General features: G+C 34.7%; 2 protein-coding genes across 5 annotated transcripts; both read right to left on the reverse strand.

The window, feature by feature from the left end:
* Positions 1-66: 66 nt before the first annotated feature.
* Positions 67-6,827, reverse strand: LOC131939513 (leucine-rich repeat-containing G-protein coupled receptor 6). Of its 2 annotated transcripts, none has more exons than XM_059297853.1 (8): positions 6,764-6,827; positions 5,382-5,522; positions 4,603-5,027; positions 4,075-4,391; positions 3,564-3,677; positions 3,251-3,376; positions 2,535-2,702; positions 67-2,199 (listed from the first exon to the last, which is right to left on the reverse strand). In XM_059297853.1, exons 3-8 carry the CDS (start codon positions 4,937-4,939, stop codon positions 1,018-1,020), a joined length of 2,244 nt encoding a protein of 747 aa, XP_059153836.1. In that variant the 5' UTR covers positions 4,940-5,027; positions 5,382-5,522; positions 6,764-6,827; the 3' UTR covers positions 67-1,017. The 2 variants fall into 2 exon arrangements, with proteins under 2 accessions (XP_059153836.1, XP_059153837.1); XM_059297854.1 differs by having other exon boundaries at positions 5,382-5,505; positions 6,764-6,825.
* A 3,750-nt stretch (positions 6,828-10,577) lies between these two features.
* Positions 10,578-15,034, reverse strand: LOC131939506 (N-alpha-acetyltransferase 10). Of its 3 annotated transcripts, none has more exons than XM_059297836.1 (7): positions 14,738-15,024; positions 13,687-13,785; positions 13,433-13,491; positions 12,647-12,698; positions 12,153-12,313; positions 11,896-11,980; positions 10,578-11,205 (listed from the first exon to the last, which is right to left on the reverse strand). In XM_059297836.1, exons 1-7 carry the CDS (start codon positions 14,756-14,758, stop codon positions 11,137-11,139), a joined length of 546 nt encoding a protein of 181 aa, XP_059153819.1. In that variant the 5' UTR covers positions 14,759-15,024; the 3' UTR covers positions 10,578-11,136. The 3 variants fall into 3 exon arrangements, with proteins under 3 accessions (XP_059153819.1, XP_059153820.1, XP_059153822.1); XM_059297837.1 differs by having other exon boundaries at positions 12,647-12,695; positions 14,738-15,019; XM_059297839.1 differs by lacking the exon at positions 10,578-11,205 and adding an exon at positions 11,268-11,321 and having other exon boundaries at positions 14,738-15,034.
* Between the last annotated feature and the right edge of the window lie 5,131 nt (positions 15,035-20,165).

A 20,165-nucleotide genomic window follows, 5' to 3' on the forward strand; every position in this document is an offset into this window, starting at 1 on the left:
AACTTCAAAAATTTTCAAATATCAACAAACCATAGACTAATAAAATTGATTCAACATCGTGGGTGTCTAACAGTTTAATGCAAATGTGAACTCCAAAAAAGAAACAATAATAATACAATAACAAAAAAAATATATATAAATTTGCACAAACGTTCCAGCAAAAATTCTGGAGTTTCCTGTATTTACAGAATTGAATAATCACAATCGCTTTATCCAAAAAATGTGAAAGTGCACATTATTTTGCATGTAACTATTCAGAGGTTTTTCTTCCTCTTTGAGAAAGAGCATGTTGGAAAGACCAATAATGCTGGGTAGTTAAATGACTCCAAAATCAAGATGGCTTAAAGTATAATAAAAAATGCTTTAAAAAAAGCTAACATGCTTATGAAAGAACAAATATATTTCTCAACATGTTTATTTTTTTCTTTAAACTTAAGTTTTAAAACATTTACTTTTTTTTATTTTAACTTTTGCTTGTTTCACAAATGATTCAATACATTTAAAAAACTGGTATATGAAGAAAAATGTTCTATGGCTATGTTTATTGACAAAGTTAAATAAAATCAATGTCTAAAAATTCTATTTACAAATTTCTTTGTGAAATCTGTCACATTAGCAGCTATGAAGGAGCACAAAAATGGACTTTAGCAAACAAAAACACAAGTTTTGAAAAATTGAATGCAATGTGACCAAAAGCAAAAAATGTTTTAAATGTTAAATAATTTAACAGTTAAGTTGAAAGATCAATAGCTTTGTGGTAATAGCGTTTTAAACCTACTAGGTAAATAAGACAGAATGTATGTTTTCTAGTTGGGAAAATATTAAGTTAATAGTATTCTAGTAACTGATCGATATCTAACAAAAGTTAGACTTGATACTAAAAACTCTTAGCTAAACTTTTTTATAAAAAAATAGACTATTATCAAAAAAAATTTTTTTTGAAGTTTCTACAGCATTACAATAAGTAATTATTACAAAATGTAGATTAAAAAATCACTGAGATATTAGAGCTGACATTTAAGTTGTACCTCTATGGTTTAGACTTAAGGGATCAGTATAGGTAGCGGTATCATATGATCCAGTTTGCCAGACTTTCCTGTAACACCAAACGCCTATTCCAGCTACAGCAGTGAGAGTGCCAATGACAGCAAAAGCTATGATCAAGCTGTTTAATGTCAACATAGATTGACTCTGACTATTGGGGGCTGCCATTTGCTTGATCATCTCTAGCTTATGGTGTTCTTTCTGTCCAGTTACATTTTCAAATGGATACGCTAAAGTTCTGTTCTTAACAAAGCCTGCTATAGTTGTGCTTTCATGGGATACATGTGTTTGAATTGAAGCATTCTGCGATGGTTCAACAGTGGAACGTTCAACAGTGGAACGAGTAGATTTTGTTGTGCTGGTAACCTGTGTGGTGGTATCTCTCACTTCACTGCCAGTGTTATCAGAAATAACAATTGGTCGAACAATCTCAACCTCTTCTGCTTTTTCTACTGCTAGAACTACTGTTTCTGTTGAAGTGCTTTTTGTTGAATATGATCCAACTGTGGTACTCTCTGTTGAAGATAGGGTAGAAGGTGTTGTTGAAGACAAGGTGGAAGCTGCTGTGGTAGATTCAGTTGAAGAGGATGTGGTTGTTGTTGTTATGCAACCAGTATACTCATTAATGTTCATGGGTTCATCATGAAGTGAGATGCTGCAGGTGGCATGTATAGTTTTAGGTGGCCGACAATACAGTAGCTCTCGCAAGGCGCAATCACAAAGAAGTAAATTACTGAACAATTTCAAAACTGTGTAATTTTTCATCGTGCACATTTTTTCCCAAGGTAATTTAGTAAGCATATTGGAAGACATATCCAACTCATCAACATCTGTGGTTAGCAGCGTTGTTGGCCATGTATAGAAGCTATTGCCTGCAAGATTTAGAACAGCCAATTTAGGAATGTTAGCCAAAAACTTGGTGGGCAGCTTTTCCAGAAAATTTTGTTGCAGGTATAACCGTTTGAGCTGTGGCAAGTTGTGAAATGCATTTTCTCCAATAACTTCAATTTTATTCTCACTGAAATCAATGACTTCAAGTGCAAGCATATTGGAAACATGCCCTTCCAAGAGAGTATCTAATGGAGATTTGCTTACAATTAGCTTTTGCAAAGTATGGCTTAGATGCCTCACTGCTAATGCTGGGAAACTTGACAACTGTTGAAGTAAAATGAAATACATCTTGTATACAGTTACAATGCATAAATGTTATTCTGTTTCTTTACATAAACTACCTAAATTATTTTGAATGTTGTAATAACTATTTAGTTTTTTGGCTCTAGTGGTAAATTTATAATTTCTGAAAAAATACAAATTGTTTTAAAAACGCAATTGAGGATACTTTTAAATTATCAGCAGAATAAACAATTATCAGTGAAAAAACTATAGGCCTCTATGGACTATCTAATAAACATATATATAGTTTTAGGAAATATTGATAGTTTATAGTAATACAGAGGTTTCAAACAAACATTAAGAACAGATTTAATGACCTTATTGCCTGATAGTACCAGAAGTTTCAATGAACTCAAGTTAACAAAATCAAGTGGATCTATGTACTGGAGACCGCTGGTAGTTATATTCAAGATTTCAAGGTTAGTTAGGTTTATAAGCCATTTAGGGGGCATCTTTTCCAACGAACAATCAGCTAATAACAGTTCCTGTTATTAAAAACAAATAGGACAAAATTAGTTTCAGTTTGCTAAACTTAATGCAGTTATTATCCCACCACTACTATTTCCTTTTTGTGTTTAATTGATCTACAATGGTTCTCTTAGAAATTTATTTTTTCTCCCTCCAATTCTACTTGATTCAGATCCATTTATCCTTCAATAAAAATATGCACTATAGATAATCGAGTATATACATGATGATCACAGTAACTATTTATCTTTTACAGTACTTTTAAAATACTATAATACTTACATTTTAATAACCAGGGTGTTGCAAAATAAAAATGTTGAGTGACATTTTAGGTATAAAAATATTACATTGCTTGGTGATTTGGTCCCCAAAAAAAAAAAATGAGAAGATTTGTCCATATTTTTAAAATGCAATAAATTTTTAATTGAGAGGAAAATAATTTTAAACAGAAAGTTACAAAGAATATAACTACTTTTTGTAGAGTATTCTGTTTTAAATATTATATGGTAAATTTCTCAATTAAAAAACTACCTGGCAATTTTTAGCAGGTTATTTTAGAATGTACCTTTAATGTGTTTCCATACATATTGAAGCGAATAATATCCATGTTCTGCAGCCATAACCTTTCCAAAGAATCCATACCCTGCAACAAATCTGTGTGTGTAGCTCTCACTCCCTTCAATTTGAGGCTCTGTTTAAATTAGTTAATATGCTTGTGGCGTAAGGCTATTTTTTTTATAAAAACAAATTAACATGCAATGAAACAACCTAAGGAACAAAATATTAACTGTCTTTACAAGATTAGGTGAGTTTAAATGAAGACAATAGCATAAAGCAATAAATTGTTTGAAAACATTTCATACTAATCATTACAATACCTTGATCTTTTTAGGTGTATTTTCAAAATGCAGGTCATTTAGTTTAGTAAATTCTAATTCAAGGTCAACTAAGTTGACTAGCATTTTCAACAGTGTTGACGGTAGAAGTTTTAACTGAAAGAAAAGCAGTTTATTAATTTAATTTAATTCCATCAAGGTACAGTCCATTAAACAAAAATTGTGATTTTAGCATCAAAAAATTGATTTTCTGCTGACTTAATAAAGTTAAATTAAATTAAAAAATATATTGGTGGCTAACTTAAAAACCAAAAAATAACAAGATAAAATTGATGAATAGTCAATAGCAGTTTGATTTCTAAATTAGACCTAGATAATTTATCATACAAAACTAAAATGCTTTATGTTAAATCTTAAAGGAAGAAACAGGCTAGGAAGGATTATGAGAATTTAAATTACACATTAATAAATTATTTTCTTTCTTTTTTAAATGCTGATATGGTAACAACAGCATTGATTAAATCTAGTTATTTCACGAAAATCCTTTTCATACCTTTGGTGCTTTTAATTTTAACTCCATCAAACTGCTATTTTCCACCTGGAAACTCTCAGCAGATAACCTAATCATATTTGGCAGGGTTAATTCTAGTTTGTTTAGTGTACTGAGACTTTGTAAACTTGGCAGCAGTTTGCCATGATAAGTCAACTGTAGATGTTTTAATTGATGCAGTTCCCTAAGACTGTCAACTTTTAATTCCTTTAATTCTAGACCAAGCAAAACCTCAAGATTATTTAGCCCCTTCAAAGTATCAGGATTTAGATTTTGAATGTTGTTATTTTGAAGATTCATTTCAGTAAGTTTGTCACAACCTGTTGGAAATAAAGCAACTGATAGACAGGCAAAAATGAATGCATATGTAATTGACCAATAGACCATTATAGACCTATATGGCAATGGCCTAGAACAGACAATACACAAAATAAGTAGGTATGAAAAAGATTAATAATTAACAAGAAAGGCAGGTTTTTCCAGTTCAAGTTTAAGAAAATAAGTAGTCTATATAAGCATTTTTTTAATTACCTGAAAATATGGGATATAATTGTTTCATTTTATTTTCAGCAAATGATACAGTGCTCAGATTGGGATACATTTGGCAAATCAGACCTTCTTCATATGCTTCTAGATTTATGTTATTGTTTGACAGATCTAATTTCTCTATTTCTTTTGGAAGATCAGTTGGTACCATTATCAATTGCTGATTAGAACATTCAGCACTTATTTTACTACCCATGTAAGTTGTGCATAAACAGTCATTTCCACAATGAAAAACTGGAAAATCAACTGAAATGCTTGCGACAAAGCTATTACTGAATAGATACCAATGAACCATTAACAGGAGAAGTTGTGAAATTAGCATTTTGGTTGAATTGACTTTATTTTAAGAATTTCAAATAATTTTGATGTTGTAAATTACAAATATTTTCATATTTTCCACCACATTTCATCTGAAATATCAAAAAATATTTATTAGTCTAATTAAGAAGAATTACATTATTTATACAAATCAATAACACAATTAGTATTGGTAAGTTGTTTTTTTTTAAAAAAACAATACAATTCAATTCAATAAATGAAATCTAGCAAGATAGAGTGAAAAAAATTACTTTTGTTAATACAAATTGGGTTGTCATTTAACTACAGCTGAATTTTTGTTTGCCCCTTCAAAGATGAAACTTTTACTTTGATTATTGGGATAAAGTATGGAGGTATCATCAAAACATAAAAACAGCACCAAAACAAATTAACCTAAAATTTTAATGTATGACTAATGCATTTTTTTCAACTTGTAGAAGCTTTACCTGGATAGTTAGGCCTGTGGATTTGCAACTGAGCATTAATTTCCATTAGAACTCATAATTGGGCACTAAAGGCCATGGTTAAGTCACGTTAGCCCAGCACTACCATGCAGTTCTGTCTTTAGTTCTTGACAAAAAAACAGACTAAAATTGAAAATGTTTTTTAATGAATGCAATAAAAAAATACTTTTCCATCTATTAAGCAACATGGGCTTTCATTGTTTAGTACTTTTGCCTTAAATAAAGCCTATTATTACCATTATTAAAATATAAGAAATTTTTTGGAACATTCACTATTCTAACTGCTATTAATGTCATAAGCAGCCTAGTCTAATAATTTACTACTAATGATATGAATGCAAGTAAGCTCTCATATACAGTGTTTCTTCCAGACTTTTTTCTCCGGGGGGGGGGGGCACTTGAAATCTTCGGGGGGGCGGTAAACTTTCTTCGAGGGGGGGGGGGGGGCGGACACTGTTAAAAGTATATATTTTCTATATAAATTATATAAATTTCATTTGTTCGGGGGGGGGGGGCGGTAAAAAATTTTCGGCTTTGCCCCCCCCCCCCCCCCGAAGAGATGCCTGGAAGAAACTCTGCTCATATATTATAAAGAGTTGAGCTGCTGCTCCTTCTAAGACCATTTTTAGACCAGTAGTGACCTTTTCAAACTAAGCACAAGTTCATGCTTAAATATAGATTCTAGATCTAAAAATGCTTGTAAAAAAAAGGTAGCTTTCAGAACTTTTGAAGCTGTCAACAATGAGATTTCAAACTATTGTGAACATGTATGGGGGAGGTAAATCTAGAGATCTAAATCTTTAATCTAGATCTAGATTCAGAAAGTTTGTTGCCACACTATACTTTTTTTTTTTTAAATGTTAGAAACTAAAATTAAAAATATGTTTAAAGTTTTTAGATCTCTAACTCTAACTGTTTTTGAAATTATTAATAAACTCAATGTTCACCACTTACAGTAAATAATTTAATAATTATTCTATATTCTATATTAAATTATCACTTTAAAAAACAAAAGAAGGTGGCCCACTTTGCATATTACATAAGATATAAGTTATAAATAATTAATATATAGATCATAATAAAGGGTGGGGTATATAGATCATAATAAAGTATAAAGTACTATAAAGGGTGGGGGGTGGGGAGGGGCGGTCGGACCTAGAGCTATGGTCCGGGTTAAGATATGGGCAGGTAAAAATCGTTTTAAAAGCGCGACTTAGATATAGATCTAGAGCTTATTCAGGCATAAACACTAAATCAGACTGTCTACTTCAAAACAGTTTGGTTAACCAACAACTAGATTCTAGATCTAGATCTAGATTAATCTAGAATCTAGATCTATAATGAGTATTAATGAGTCATCATACTGTTTTGATTTTCAAAGCTGGTGCAAACTTTACTAAAACCGGATGTCCGTTGTCAATTTCAGTTTGCCAGTGTAGTTCTAACAATTTTGGCCATTATGTTTATAGACTCAGGGCCATATAATTTCTTCAAATTTTAAGTCATCAATAAGTCAATTTCAACACTAAGCAATGTTAATGATGATATATCTAGTCGTTTATGTCGCAACGTTGATCCCAGATAGATTTTGATGCTTCTGAGTTAGAATGCTTACCCGAAAGTCTCGAGTTCGAAACGAATTCAATCCGCCCAGGGGGTCATCCATAAATGACGTCACACTCTTAGGGGGAGGGGTCCGTAATTTTGTGACGATGTGTGATGAGGGGGAGGGGGGGGGGGTTTCAGATGTTGCGACGTCACATTTTTGCATTATAAAAAAGCAATGTTAGAAACGAATTTTAGACGTTATTTCGCGTTTTAGATAACTGTTTTAATAAATTGTAATAGTTTAGACAAGATTTTGGAAAAATATCGATGTTTAAAAAAACTTCAACTGCAATTTTGAGGGGGGTTGTAGGTTGAGGTGTGACGTCATTTTAGGGGGGGGGGGGGTCTGGCTTTTTGTGACGACATGTGACGGAGGGGAGGGGGAGGTAAAAATCGTCCAAAAAAGCGTGACGTCATTTATGGATGACCCCCCAGGTCTGGTGGGTATCTAACTCACGTAAGGGAAAGCAAAGGTGGCTGGTCATAGTGCTGCCCACACTATCCCTTCCCATGCCGATTTAGTGCTTCTTTCAAACCTTTTTCTCCGGGGGGGTAGTTTAAACTTTGGGGGGGGGCATGGTAAACGTATATAGTTTCGATATAAATTCCATTTCGTTCGAGTGGGGGGGGGGGGGCGGTTTCCTGGAGGAAACACTGGTAGAACGTCCCATAGGCCCCGTGTTTCTTGGGTACAAACCAACCGCAGTCGATGCTGCAACAAAACAACATAACTGAGACATGTTCAACTACAACATTCAATAATATATAACCTACCTTGAAATTCTAACAGGCCAGAATTTTAAGGCCGAAAAAAAAAATTACATTTAACGCCAGGATGTTCATTAAAGCTAATACGTTAGCTAATAGTTGTAAACACAATTCTACGACTTAAGAACACAGTGCACACAGAGTTTCTTCCAGGCATCTCTTCGGAAGCCCCCCGCCCCCCCCCCCCCGAAAAAATTTTACCGCCCCCCCCCCCCCCCCCCCCCGAACGAAATGAAATTTATATAATTTATATAGAAAATATATACTTTTAACAGCCCCTCCGGAGAACAAAGTCTGGAAGAAACACTGAGTGCACATTATAACAAATGTGTTACATTTATGTTTTTAAAATTCTCTACATATCACTCCAAAAACCTCTCATCTCTAGCTGTAGGCCTACCTTACGGTAATAGGGCGTTGCCACCACCACCCCCACCCCCGTCAATTACCTCCTGGATATACCCCCCTAAATCAATGTCTAGAGTCGGGTTTAGTTTTGGGTTTATTTAATAGGTTTTTAAATCTTTCTATCTTGGTGGATGGGGGGGGGGGGGGGTAAATACGGAGGGATGTCTGGGGGGTGGGGTTTAATGTCCTGTAGCCCTCACTTACACAACGGCCGTCTTTTGCTTATCCAAGTCCCCGCGGTTTTTTGTACCTCCCCTCTGGTTGACATCGGGTCATCGGTGATGGCACCATGCATTCCTGCCTGGTCGCTAATCAAATCTGACTTTTTAATCAGGCCAGTACCGTAGCGAAGGGGCGGGGGGGGGGATATATGACCCCGGGCGCCGACCTTAGGGGGCGCCAAAATGGGTTGGAAAAATAAATTGAAAGGTTAAGGGGGATGCAAATCGAAAGTTTGAGGGGGGGGGGGGGGGGGGTTCATATCGAAATCTTGAGGGGGAAGGGGTGCAAATCGAAAGTTTGACGGGGGGTGCAAATCGAAATCTTGAGGGAGGGTGCAAATCGAAAAGTTTGTCCCCGGGCAGGGTCGCTACGCCTCTGAATCAGGCACCACAGAACTGTGGCGACATTAAAATACTAAATTAGGTAAGGCTGGAGGAAGGGTAGACAATGTAAGAGATAGACCTACCAGCCAACAGTCAAACTAGAATATTTATTTTGTAAACTAACTTGGCCTAAAATATGTTCCCAACTATGCACGTAAAATTCATTATACTAGATGTTTTATCCCAGCTGACTACGGTTGTTAATGAAGTCATATATATTACTTCGTTTGAAAATATATATTGGTTGGTTTGTATTTTATACATTACCACACCATTCACCATCGATCGCCATGAAACTTTGGGAAGTTGATGAGAATACTCCTGGGAAGATTTCAGGGGGGAAAAATTCAGTAGGTTGATGTTTGGTGCCTAGATACCCCGAGGGGATATCTTAGCAGCGGGGATCTATTGGTAGAACGTCTTGGGCAGGCCGCCAGGGAACTACAGATTTAACGATCAAACTGCACCAGGTGCATCCGCCGGTCGAATGCCCCAGAGCACTATGGGTTCTCCAGTGAGCACTATGGCACCCACATTCATATTTAAGAACCTACTACACTAATGACATTGTGTGCCACTACGTTAGATGACTAAACCTATCCTGAGGTCAGAGGCGTAGCAACCCTTCCCGGCGCCAGGGGACAAACTTTCAATTTGGCGCCCCCCCTCGGGAGCAAATGTTCAATTTGCACCCCCCCCCCCTCAACTTTTCGATTTGCACCACCCCCTCAAACTGCAAAAATGAAGCTAAAATGACATTTTAATTTGTTTTTACAACCCATTTTGGCGCCCCCTAAGGTCGGCGCCCGGGGACATATGTCCCCCCCCCCTGTCCCCCCCCCCCCCCCCACCGCTACGCCTCTGTCAGGGGTTGCTCCCAGTGCCTCTACAGTAGTATGAAACGTGGCCCCGCGACGTCGCCAAGAGGTTTTCTACCTTACAAAGGGTGATAAACATACACTCAAGGTTTTCTTGTCTTGGGGGCTTCAGGAGGTAGAGAAGACAAAAGCCGCGCTCCAAAACCTAAGATACAAGAAATTTTTTCCGCCTTTGTTTGCATTTAAATAACTCAGTTCGAGAAAACAATGTCACGTGTCTAAAAATAACGGCTGGTAACAGGTTGATGAAAACCTCATAAAAATTTGCATCACTTGGTGCGATGGGGTATACTTGTATGAAGTTACAGTACCAGTTTGGGGGTCGTCCATAAATGACGTCACACTCGTAGGGGGGTCCGTGATTTTATGACGATGTGTGATGAGGGGGAGTGGGGTGTTCAGATGGTGTGATGTCACATTTTTACATTATAAAAAGCAATGTTAGAAAACGAGTTTTAGCCGTTATTTCGCTGTTTTTGAAAATGGTTTTGATAAATTGTAATAGGAATTGATCGAAATACTCAATGTTGACAGCGTTCTGACAAGATTTTGGAAAAATATCGATGTTTTAAGAAAAATTCTACAGCAATTTTTAAAGGGGGGGGGGGGGGTTGCAGGCTGAGGTGTGACGTCATTTTAGGAGGGGGGCTGGTTTTTTGTGACAACGTATGACGGAGGGGAGGGGGGTGTAAAAATCGTTCAAAAAAGCGTGAAGTCATTTATGGATGATCCCTTGGATAAATAACTTATTCAGTACACCTTTTTAAATACCCTAGGCATTCAACTTTTTGAATATAAGAGAAAAAAACAGTCCTTCAAATCATTAATTGAAGAGATGTTTAACAAAACTACAAACATTCTAAATCAACATAAATATTCACAATTTTTAAAATTATTTTATTTTTTCTCAATTTAAAAAAAAAAAATTTCTTTCACAATATACTAGCCAGTTAAAACTATACTGTAATATTTTTCACTTAATTTCTCTTAAATAATGATTTGAAATTTCATCAACAAATTATGGGTATTTTCCTATCAATGTTTATTAGATATGATTATAAATGTTGCACTGCATACAAAATATAAAACATGTACAAAAAACTACATTCAATCATATTTTTGCATTTTGAAAAACCTTTCTCTACACTTTTATTCAAATGTCGGTGTAGTTATGTACAATGTTTTTTATAATTCAAGTATTCTAATCATACCAGTTAAAAAATAATAATTTTTTAAAGATCATAGACAAATGTTCGCAAGTCAAATTATAAATTGTTTTAGTTAATAAAGCAATGTATTCCTAAATTATTCATATAATGCAAAAAAAGGCGTACCAACATTTGAATAAAAAAAATCAGACACACTCTCTTGCCAGTTGATCAAATTAAATAATTTTATTTACAATCTCATAATAAGTCATTGCTACAAATGGTTTGGTTAAGAATGGCTAAATCTCCAGATTAGCTTGGTTCAATCTTTCATCTTTTGTTCAGGTAAAGATTCGATTGCTAGCTGATCTGTTTCAGGTTTTAGTCCATACTGGGGATACACAATTTGAAAAAAAAAAACATTAAAAAAGTAACCACATGTTACTATTACTCTTCAATAATGATATCTTACAAAGCTAGCTGATCTGTTTCAGGTTTTAGTCCATACTGGGATACACAATTTGAAAAAAAAAAAAACATTAAAAAAGTAACTACATGTTACTATTACTATTACTCTTCAATAATCTATCTATATATATAATTCTCTACTGGGAGCCATAAGAAAACAAGCTGCAAGCGCCTCCTTGCAGTCCCCTCTCTCTCTATCACTATCACTCCACCCCCACATTGTCTGGTGAGCTGTGGTTCACGCTGTTTACATTTTACAATCATAGAGACGGGTTTGGTGACGGCTATTAGGGGCAGATAATTTAGTTTGAAACGATTTTAAACTTAGAGGAGGTAACTAAGAGGAGGCTGCTTTCAAGTGGGGGGGGGGGGGGGGGGAGTTTAGTGTTTTAAGCAAATATTTTCAGTGGCAGCATTGGTACTGTCGAATTCACAAATTATAAATTACTGAAAAGTAGAAAAATAAAAACAACTAAATAGCGGCGTATGATACGCAGCGGGTCGGCTCGTGATATCTTAAATAGCTAGCTGATATGTTTCAGGTTTTAGTCCATACTGGGAATACACAATTTGAAAAAAAAGTTCAAGTAACTGTTCAATAATGACATCTTACCTTTTCTCTGAATTCTGTCAAGTCCCTTCTCATGGCATAAGCATCCTCACCATCTGCATAATACTTTGGCTCTATTTCACTAATGCTGTACAGAAGAAAAGGCTGATTATTTTTTTATAATGAGAAATCAACTTAATAATTAATTCAAAATGTTTATACAAAAACAAACAATAAATGAAAAAATATAATATAATAATTTACTTTATAATTCTTATTATACACTCAACTAGTTTTTAATACCTTACTCAAATACTTACGAGAATTTGAGATTTTCTGTATACAGATGAAGTGCTGCTCTATTGCTCTTTCTTACATGAAGTGAAACATACTGAGCATTAAAATTTTCTACCATTGCACGTGATGCTTGATCCATTAACTTTTGAGCTAATCCTAGACGTCTATGGGATCTTTTAACAGCCTAAATAAAATGATTTATAAAAATTGATGCAAGGTTTGGTACTAAAAAAATAGAGAAGGCGATTGCAGCTCTAGTTTACACAAACTAAAATCAAATGGAAATAACTGGCTTGTATAGCTATAGGAATGTGTACAAATGCCTGTGGTGGATGGACCAGCCAACCAAGCCTTCTTTAGAGGATAAATTATAATATAATCAATTCTATTACAGTTTGTACTTTTAATAAAAAAAAGCATTACCTAAAGGAGATTACAACATGTCAGAGAAACATGATAGACCTTTAGAGGCCAACTACAAGTTTGTATCTGAGTAAGTGAAAGAAAAAGATCTCACCAAAGATGTTATGTGTCCATGAGGAACAGAGTCTTCTGGGTCTTCTTCCCTACAATAAAAACAAATTAAAAGGACAAAACGATTGTCGATAATATTGTGCACTTTTTACAAATATAAAAACCAGCTTTATTTTCAGCCCTCATTGCAACATAGATATATTTACATATTTGGCAATGTCAACATCAGCATTTGCCTAGTGTATGATTATAAATATTGGAAATTCAAAAGTGATTGTGGTGTGTATTGCCTTTAGCATGGTTTAAACATGTATAGTACTATTTGCACTAAAGAAATTATACTGATCTGATGAAAAATGTGGGTAAAAACATTTGAAAGCATAATTTTTTTAAAGACTATTAGTGTGTTATCTAGCTGGGAAATTGCTTATTTACTCCAATTTATGTAATAACTTAATAAATTATTGAAAACAATTACAGTAAACACTCAGACCTGAAAGTCCTTAGGGCAGATGAATATTTGTCAGTTTTTATTTATTTATCTGAGTAAATTATAGGATTGTGTGCTCAGCCCTATGTGCATTTACTTCCCCCCAAATTGAATCAGGTACCCAAAGCTAAATCGAACTGGGGACTGAACTTGAGGCATATAAGTTCGTAAACATGCCAGGTCAAATTTAAATAATTTTATTTAATGAACAATTTTTTTACCTCCAGAAAGCATATTAATCTGAGGAAATAAAATCTATTTTTTTAAATTAATGTGATCACTGGCAGAATAAGAATTTAATTTTTTTCAATAAATTTAGTATATTGCTATTATACTTACATTTTGGCTAACACATAGCCAACAATTTTACCACTGTGATCTTCAGCCACATAGGACAACTAAAAGAAAAATATGTTATTGTGAGTTTTTTGCTTTTTTGCTTCTGATAAATAAAAACAAATTAAAAGAGCCAAAAATACATACAGCATTAAAGTGTTAGCACATAGACATAATAAGTAACTTAAACTTAATTAAACATTATTTTTCAAATTGGTAAGTTACAAATATAAGAATTTTTTAAAAAATTAAATCACCTGAGGCCAAGAAAGACCATGGTAAAAGTAGTATTTCATCTGATAATTTTCTGGTAAACATAACAAATTACAATGTTGCATGTTCATTAAGTCATCAGGCTGTAAAAAAAAATAATTGCTTTCAATTATATGAAAACCTAATTGTGTTTCAATATACTGAGATACTGCAGGGTTTTCACAAGTAATAATACCTATAAAGTAACTTATCTACAGGGTAACTTTGTTTGACAGAGATAAGTTTTTTGAAACTAATGAAACTCATTGGATAGCCAAACATTCTTAAATAGTTAACTTATTAATACTGAACCAAACATTGTTGAGATGGACAAAGTACTTTTTTTGTACATGTTATCTTGAAGTTGCACATTTTGAGTGGTTTTACTGTTAATATTTCTAACTAGATTTATTAGGGCCTATACTTATAGACTGTGGTTGGATGGAATAGTTCCTAGCTACTAACCCAATGTACCTAGTTCAGAACCACAAGACAACTGCCTGTATTAAGACTTAATTTTTAGAGAATCATATGAATTTCATAACATTTTGAAGTTAATAGGCCTAGTCGGCCTAATATTATTTATTACAAATCCTTTGATTCCGATGGCGAGAATTAACATGTTAAAAAATGGCGAATTTCAACAAGTACGATGAAAAAGTCCGTATGTGGTCGTATCCAATCGAAACAGCAGAAGTCGAAATGCCTAACTTAAAACGATAGATTACCCAAAATTTGAATAGAATCTGCCACCCATCCTCCCGCCCCGACATTAATTTTTGGGTCGCGCTACAACAGTCACTTCAAAAAAGGTAGATCTAGAAGACAAGCAAACAAATAGAAGTATATAAATAAATCGGCCTGCATTAGGCTATTACAAGTAGATCTAGACTCTAGAATCTATTAGCTTAGCTTAGCACTCTTACTTAATACTTAGCAGTCAGCAGTTAACTTTACCGTGGCCGTGGCGGTCGCCGCCGACAGGGACTCTGGACTGTTCAGTTAGTTCTAGATCTCTATTATTTATGTAATTAAGGAAGTTAAGCAATATATTACCGTTGCACATCTGATATTCATGTTGAATTATGCGTAGTGTTAATAAAACAGTTCAAATAAAATGAGCTGGAATTCCTTGTCTAGATCAAAACTAGAATCCCGATCTAGCTTCCAGTATGAATATCACTGGTATCTTCCTCACGCTGAAACTTACAATTGATATTTTGAACTGCTATATTTATGTTTCGAATGTAAAAGCAAAGTTCATATACCAAAAAGCTGATTTAAAAACAAAATAAAACTTTAAACATCTTTTTGATTACCGTCAATCGTAAAATATTTTATCAATAGAAATGCATTTAGGGCTAACAAGGTCTATTTAAAGTGATATTCATTTGATTATAAACAGCATTTAGTAATGAATGCTTGCCTAAATACTTTACGCATTTCTCGCTATTTGTGGAAAATTGGAGAGTTACAGTTCTTGTTTGTTGCTAGTAATTTGTTGCTGTAGGTCCTATCGTGTTGTTGGGGTACCGGTAATCAAACGGACCATCCATATGACATCCACAAAATTTTGGAAGTTTAGAATCCCCCCCCCTTCTTCCTCCGTCCACACGAGTCCACTTTCGACGAATCCCCCCTCCTCGCATTGTGGACGTCCACAAAAATTTAGTAGACCTCTCAAAACATGCTGCAAAATTATTAATTCGTTTACATGCAATGTGTACATTAACTGATTATGTAATATAGGGGTTTGGTATTTTCAGTAACATCCATTACATGTACCGTGTGAAGGTGCTAGGACTATCTAGAATTGTTCTTTATTGAAAGAGTGATTGCGCTGTGACGCTGTGTACCCTGCCTCTCGATTTTAAATGTTTTTTTTACCCACCATTTTTATAAAGAGTCAGAAATTGCAGGCAGTCATAATTTTTAGCGCAATTTCCATTCTGGAGAATTGCGTTTATTAACTCGTCATTTCTGGGAATGGATGGATGAATGAATGAATGTATGGATGTATGAATGTGTGTCCGGGCTTTAAGTCGTATCTCCTCCTCAACGAAGCAATATCGATGACTAGTTACAAAAGCAATTATGTTAAGCAAGTTACGAGGATGAACATAGGCCATAAAAATTCCGGGTTTCTTTCATGGATTTCCCGAAAAAGCCAAAAAACCTCGAAAAAATGCAGTTTTTGGCCCATATCTCGGCAACCAGACCACTTAGCGACTTGAAACATGTACCAATCGATTCCTGCCATAATTTAGAACAATATTGCCGAAGAAAATTTTCAAAAATATCCTTTCGTTCGGTCACAAAAAATTGTTTGAATTAATTAAAATTTGGACCGAATTAGTAGGCATGTTTTTCCAACCACACCACACGCGTCATCACGTTCAATAGCTGCGCCATCACGTTCAATGGCTGCGACATCACGTTCGGTAGCTAGGCGCGCAATGGTTTTTAGTCATGTTACTCTATTGTAAATAAAACATGTAAAATAATGAATTTTTTTTTAATAAAAAACGTTTTAATAACTAACCAATGGTTTTACTAACCCTGCTCTTGATTAACGCTACGACAGAGCTATTTTTAGATAACATAAGGAAATTGTGCTAAAATTGTCACTAGACTTTTTTTAATTACTTGTTTTTTTATTGAAGATGCTGTAGACCCAACTTTTTACTGTCATTTGTGGCTGCCTAGCTATTAACGATTATATCATACGAGCCGACCCGCGGCGTATCATACGCCGCTGTTTAGTTGTTTTATTTTCTACTTTTCAGTAATTCATAATTTGTTAATTCGACAGTACCAACGCTTCCACTGAAAATATTTGCTTTAAAACACTATCACTAGCTCGTTAAGGACGATAACCCCCCCTCCTTTCCCCAACCCCCACCCGTGACGTGACGTCATTATATTCCTTTTACTCAACTTATCGTTGCATGCATTTCAACAACAAACGGCCTTTCCCCCTTTTTGTGGTCGATCTGAACAGTAGCCCTACGTAACGTGGTTATTACCTTCTCGTATAAAGTCTTGTAATCGTGCAAAAAAAAAATCGAGATTTGTAACGTTTTACACCTCACTGATACGGAAAAACATAATTTTGAAATCTTGTCCGTGTGTCTGTGTGTCTGTCTGTGTATAAACACGATAACTTGAGTACCGTTATAGCTAGGATGATGAAATTTCATATCTAAGTATTTTATCAAAATCGTAGATCCTGATCAACTTTTGAGCGATTTCCGATAAACGGAAGTGGTAATTTTTCTACTTTGAATTTTTCAAAAGCCTATAACTTGAGTACTATTTCAGATAGATAAATGAAATTTCACATGTAAGTAAAAGATCTAATTTTCTACCTTCTGTCAAATTTTGAGTAATTTCCGTTGACCGAAAGTACTAATTTACGCTATTTCAGATTTCTCAAAAAAAAACAACGCATGTTAATTTATAAAGTACTAATAATATTATATAAGAATATTCGAGAAAGTTTAGGGGAGATCACTCCCGGTTTATTTAAATGAAAAAATGACTAGATCTACATCATGTTAAGTTTTGACACAAAATAATGACGTAGGCCTACTATGATATGGTTACAATTGTTTGAAATGTTTAAAAATAAACTTGAATACCATGAATTGTTTTAGAAAATTGCCGTGGTCACTGCCTCATCCCCTCCCGGTTGTAAAATAAAATCGCTTTTTTTTCTTGGTGGGGGGGGGGGGGGGGTCATCCATAAATGACGTCACGCTTTTTAAACGATTTTTACCTCCCCCCCCCCTTCCCTCCGTAACACGTCGTCACAAAAACCCCTTAGGCGGGCTGTATATATAGCTACATTTCTCATACATTTACTCCGAGAACTGCCAAGTACAATCTACATTTTATGAGAACTTTTTTACTTTCTCGTATATACGAAGTATAGAGAAAGTATTGTAATCGTGCAAAAAAAAAATCGAGATTTTTGCTAATCTCGAAGTTTTTCACCTTCCTAAGTCGGAAAAACATAGTTTTGCAATCTTGTCCGTATGTCTGTGTGTGTGTGTGTGTGTAAACACGATAACTTGAGTACCGTTACAGCTAAGTTGATGAAATTTCATATATAAGTATTATATCAAAATCGTAGATCCTGATCAACTTTTGAGCGATTTCCGATAAACGGAAGTGGAACTTTTTCTACTTTCAATTTTGCAAAAGCCTATAACTTGAGTACTATTTCAGATAAATAAATGAAATTTCACATGTAAGTAAAAGATCTAATTTTCTGCATTCTGTCAAATTTTGAGTAATTTCCGATGACCGGAAGTAGTAATTTTCACTATTTCCTATACCTCAAAAACGCATGTGAATTTATGAAGTACTAATAATATTCCACACTATTATACACATCTTTATTCGGCGTTCGCTTGGTGCGCAATTATTTTTTCTATGAGATTCTATTCTATTTTAAAAAGTTCAAGTATTTAAAATGGATTAAAAATCATAACTATATCCCGAGTTCCCGCCCCCTGTTGTTTTATATAAGAATATTCGAGAAAGTTTAGGGGAAATCACTCCCGGTTTATTTAAATTTTATTTTTAAAATTATCAAATGTAAGTACTTTGTTGTTTAATTCCGAATGTGGATGTCCACATTGACCACCCCCCCCCCACCCCCAGTCCACACACGTCCACAAAAGTCGATTATTTTCTCATTCCGCCCCCCCCCCCTCCGTGTTGACGTCATAAATGAATGACCCCTAACCTCAGGTAGCGGGCGGGAGGGGCGGGGTAGCATTTAAGCTCTCTGTTGGGCATCGGACTTCTTGCGATGATGTGTGACTAGCTAGGTGGGGTATATAACGTTCACATTTTACGATTCCTAAAACAGAAATTAAAACACTTATACTGTAGTGAATTTTTAGGAATCGGACAATTGTGCTTAGTAGGGAAAGAAGAAAAAATACCATGACATAGCATAAAATGGAAATGTATTAAAAATTAATAATATAAATAAACCGGGAGTGATCTCCCCTAAATTTTCTCGAATATTCTTATATAAAATAACAGGGGATGGGAACTCGGGCTATAGACATGATTTTTAATCCATTTTAAATACTTAAAGTTTTAAAAATAGAATAAAATCTCGTAGACAGATTAATTGCACACCAAGTGAACGCCAAATAAAAACGCGTATAATAGTGCGCGATATTATTAGTACTTTAAAAATTTACATTAGTTTTTTGAGAAATCGGAAGTAGCGTAAATAACTACTTCCAGTCAACGGAAATTACTCAAAATTTAACAGAAGGTAGAGAATTAGATGTTTTACTTACATGTGAAATTTCATTTATCTATCTGAAATAGTACTCAAGTTATAGGCTTTTGAAAAATTCAAAGTAGGAAAAGTACCACTTCTGGTTATCGGAAATCGCTCAAAAGTTGATACGGATCTACGATTTTGATTAAATACTTATATATGAAATTTCATGAACCTAGCTGTAACGGTACTCAAGTTATCGTGTTTACACACGGACAGACAGACAGACACACACACACACAGACACACAGACAGACGGACAAGATTGCAAAATTATGTTTTTCCGTATCAGTGAGGTGTAAAACGTCGAGATTTGTAAAAATCTTGATTATTTTTTTTTTGCACGATTACAAGACTTTTCTATACTTCGTTTATACGAGATAGTAAAAAGAAAACATAAAAATAAACATAACACGAGAAACCATTACACATACAAAGCTTTCATGTGCATATACTTTTGACGGCTTCGCGTGAAAGATGCATTACGGCAGATATCTATATATATAATTCTCTTCTGGGAGACGCTAGAAAACAAGCTGTAAGCGCGCTCCTTACCACCCCACCCCTACATGGTCTGGTGAGCTGTGGTTCACGCTAAATGTTTACATTCGTAGAGCCGGGTTTAGTGACGGCTATTAGGGGCAGATAATTTAGTTTGAAACGATTTTAAACTTAAGGGAGGTAATAAAGGGGAGGCTGCTTTCACGGGGCGGGGGGGGGGTGTAGGGTAGTAGTTGGTGGAAAGGAGGGTGTGGTAGTATCGTTCTTAACGACCTACTGATAGTGTTTTAAAGCAAATATTTTCAGTGGCAGCATTGGTACTGTAGAATTCACAAATTATGAATTACTGAAAAGTAGAAAATAAAACAACTAAATAGCGGCATATGATACGCCGCGGGTCGGCTCGTAAAATGAAACAGACCAATGGACGGACACACATGATTTTTTGTTGTAATTTGTGAAAATAAAAAAAAAGCAAAGAATTGTTTTTCAAAACCCGATCAGGCTCGAAATGAGTCTTCTATGTTTGTATTGTATATATATATATATATATATATATATATATATATATATATATATATATATATATATATATATATATATATATATATATATATATATATATATAATTATATAGGGGCCCAAGGGGTCGTCCATAAATGACGTCACACTCGT

Source organism: Physella acuta, unplaced genomic scaffold, assembly GCF_028476545.2.
Source record: "Physella acuta isolate Inbredline_101_S28 unplaced genomic scaffold, ASM2847654v3 ptg000281l, whole genome shotgun sequence".
Classification (NCBI taxonomy): domain Eukaryota; kingdom Metazoa; phylum Mollusca; class Gastropoda; family Physidae; genus Physella; species Physella acuta.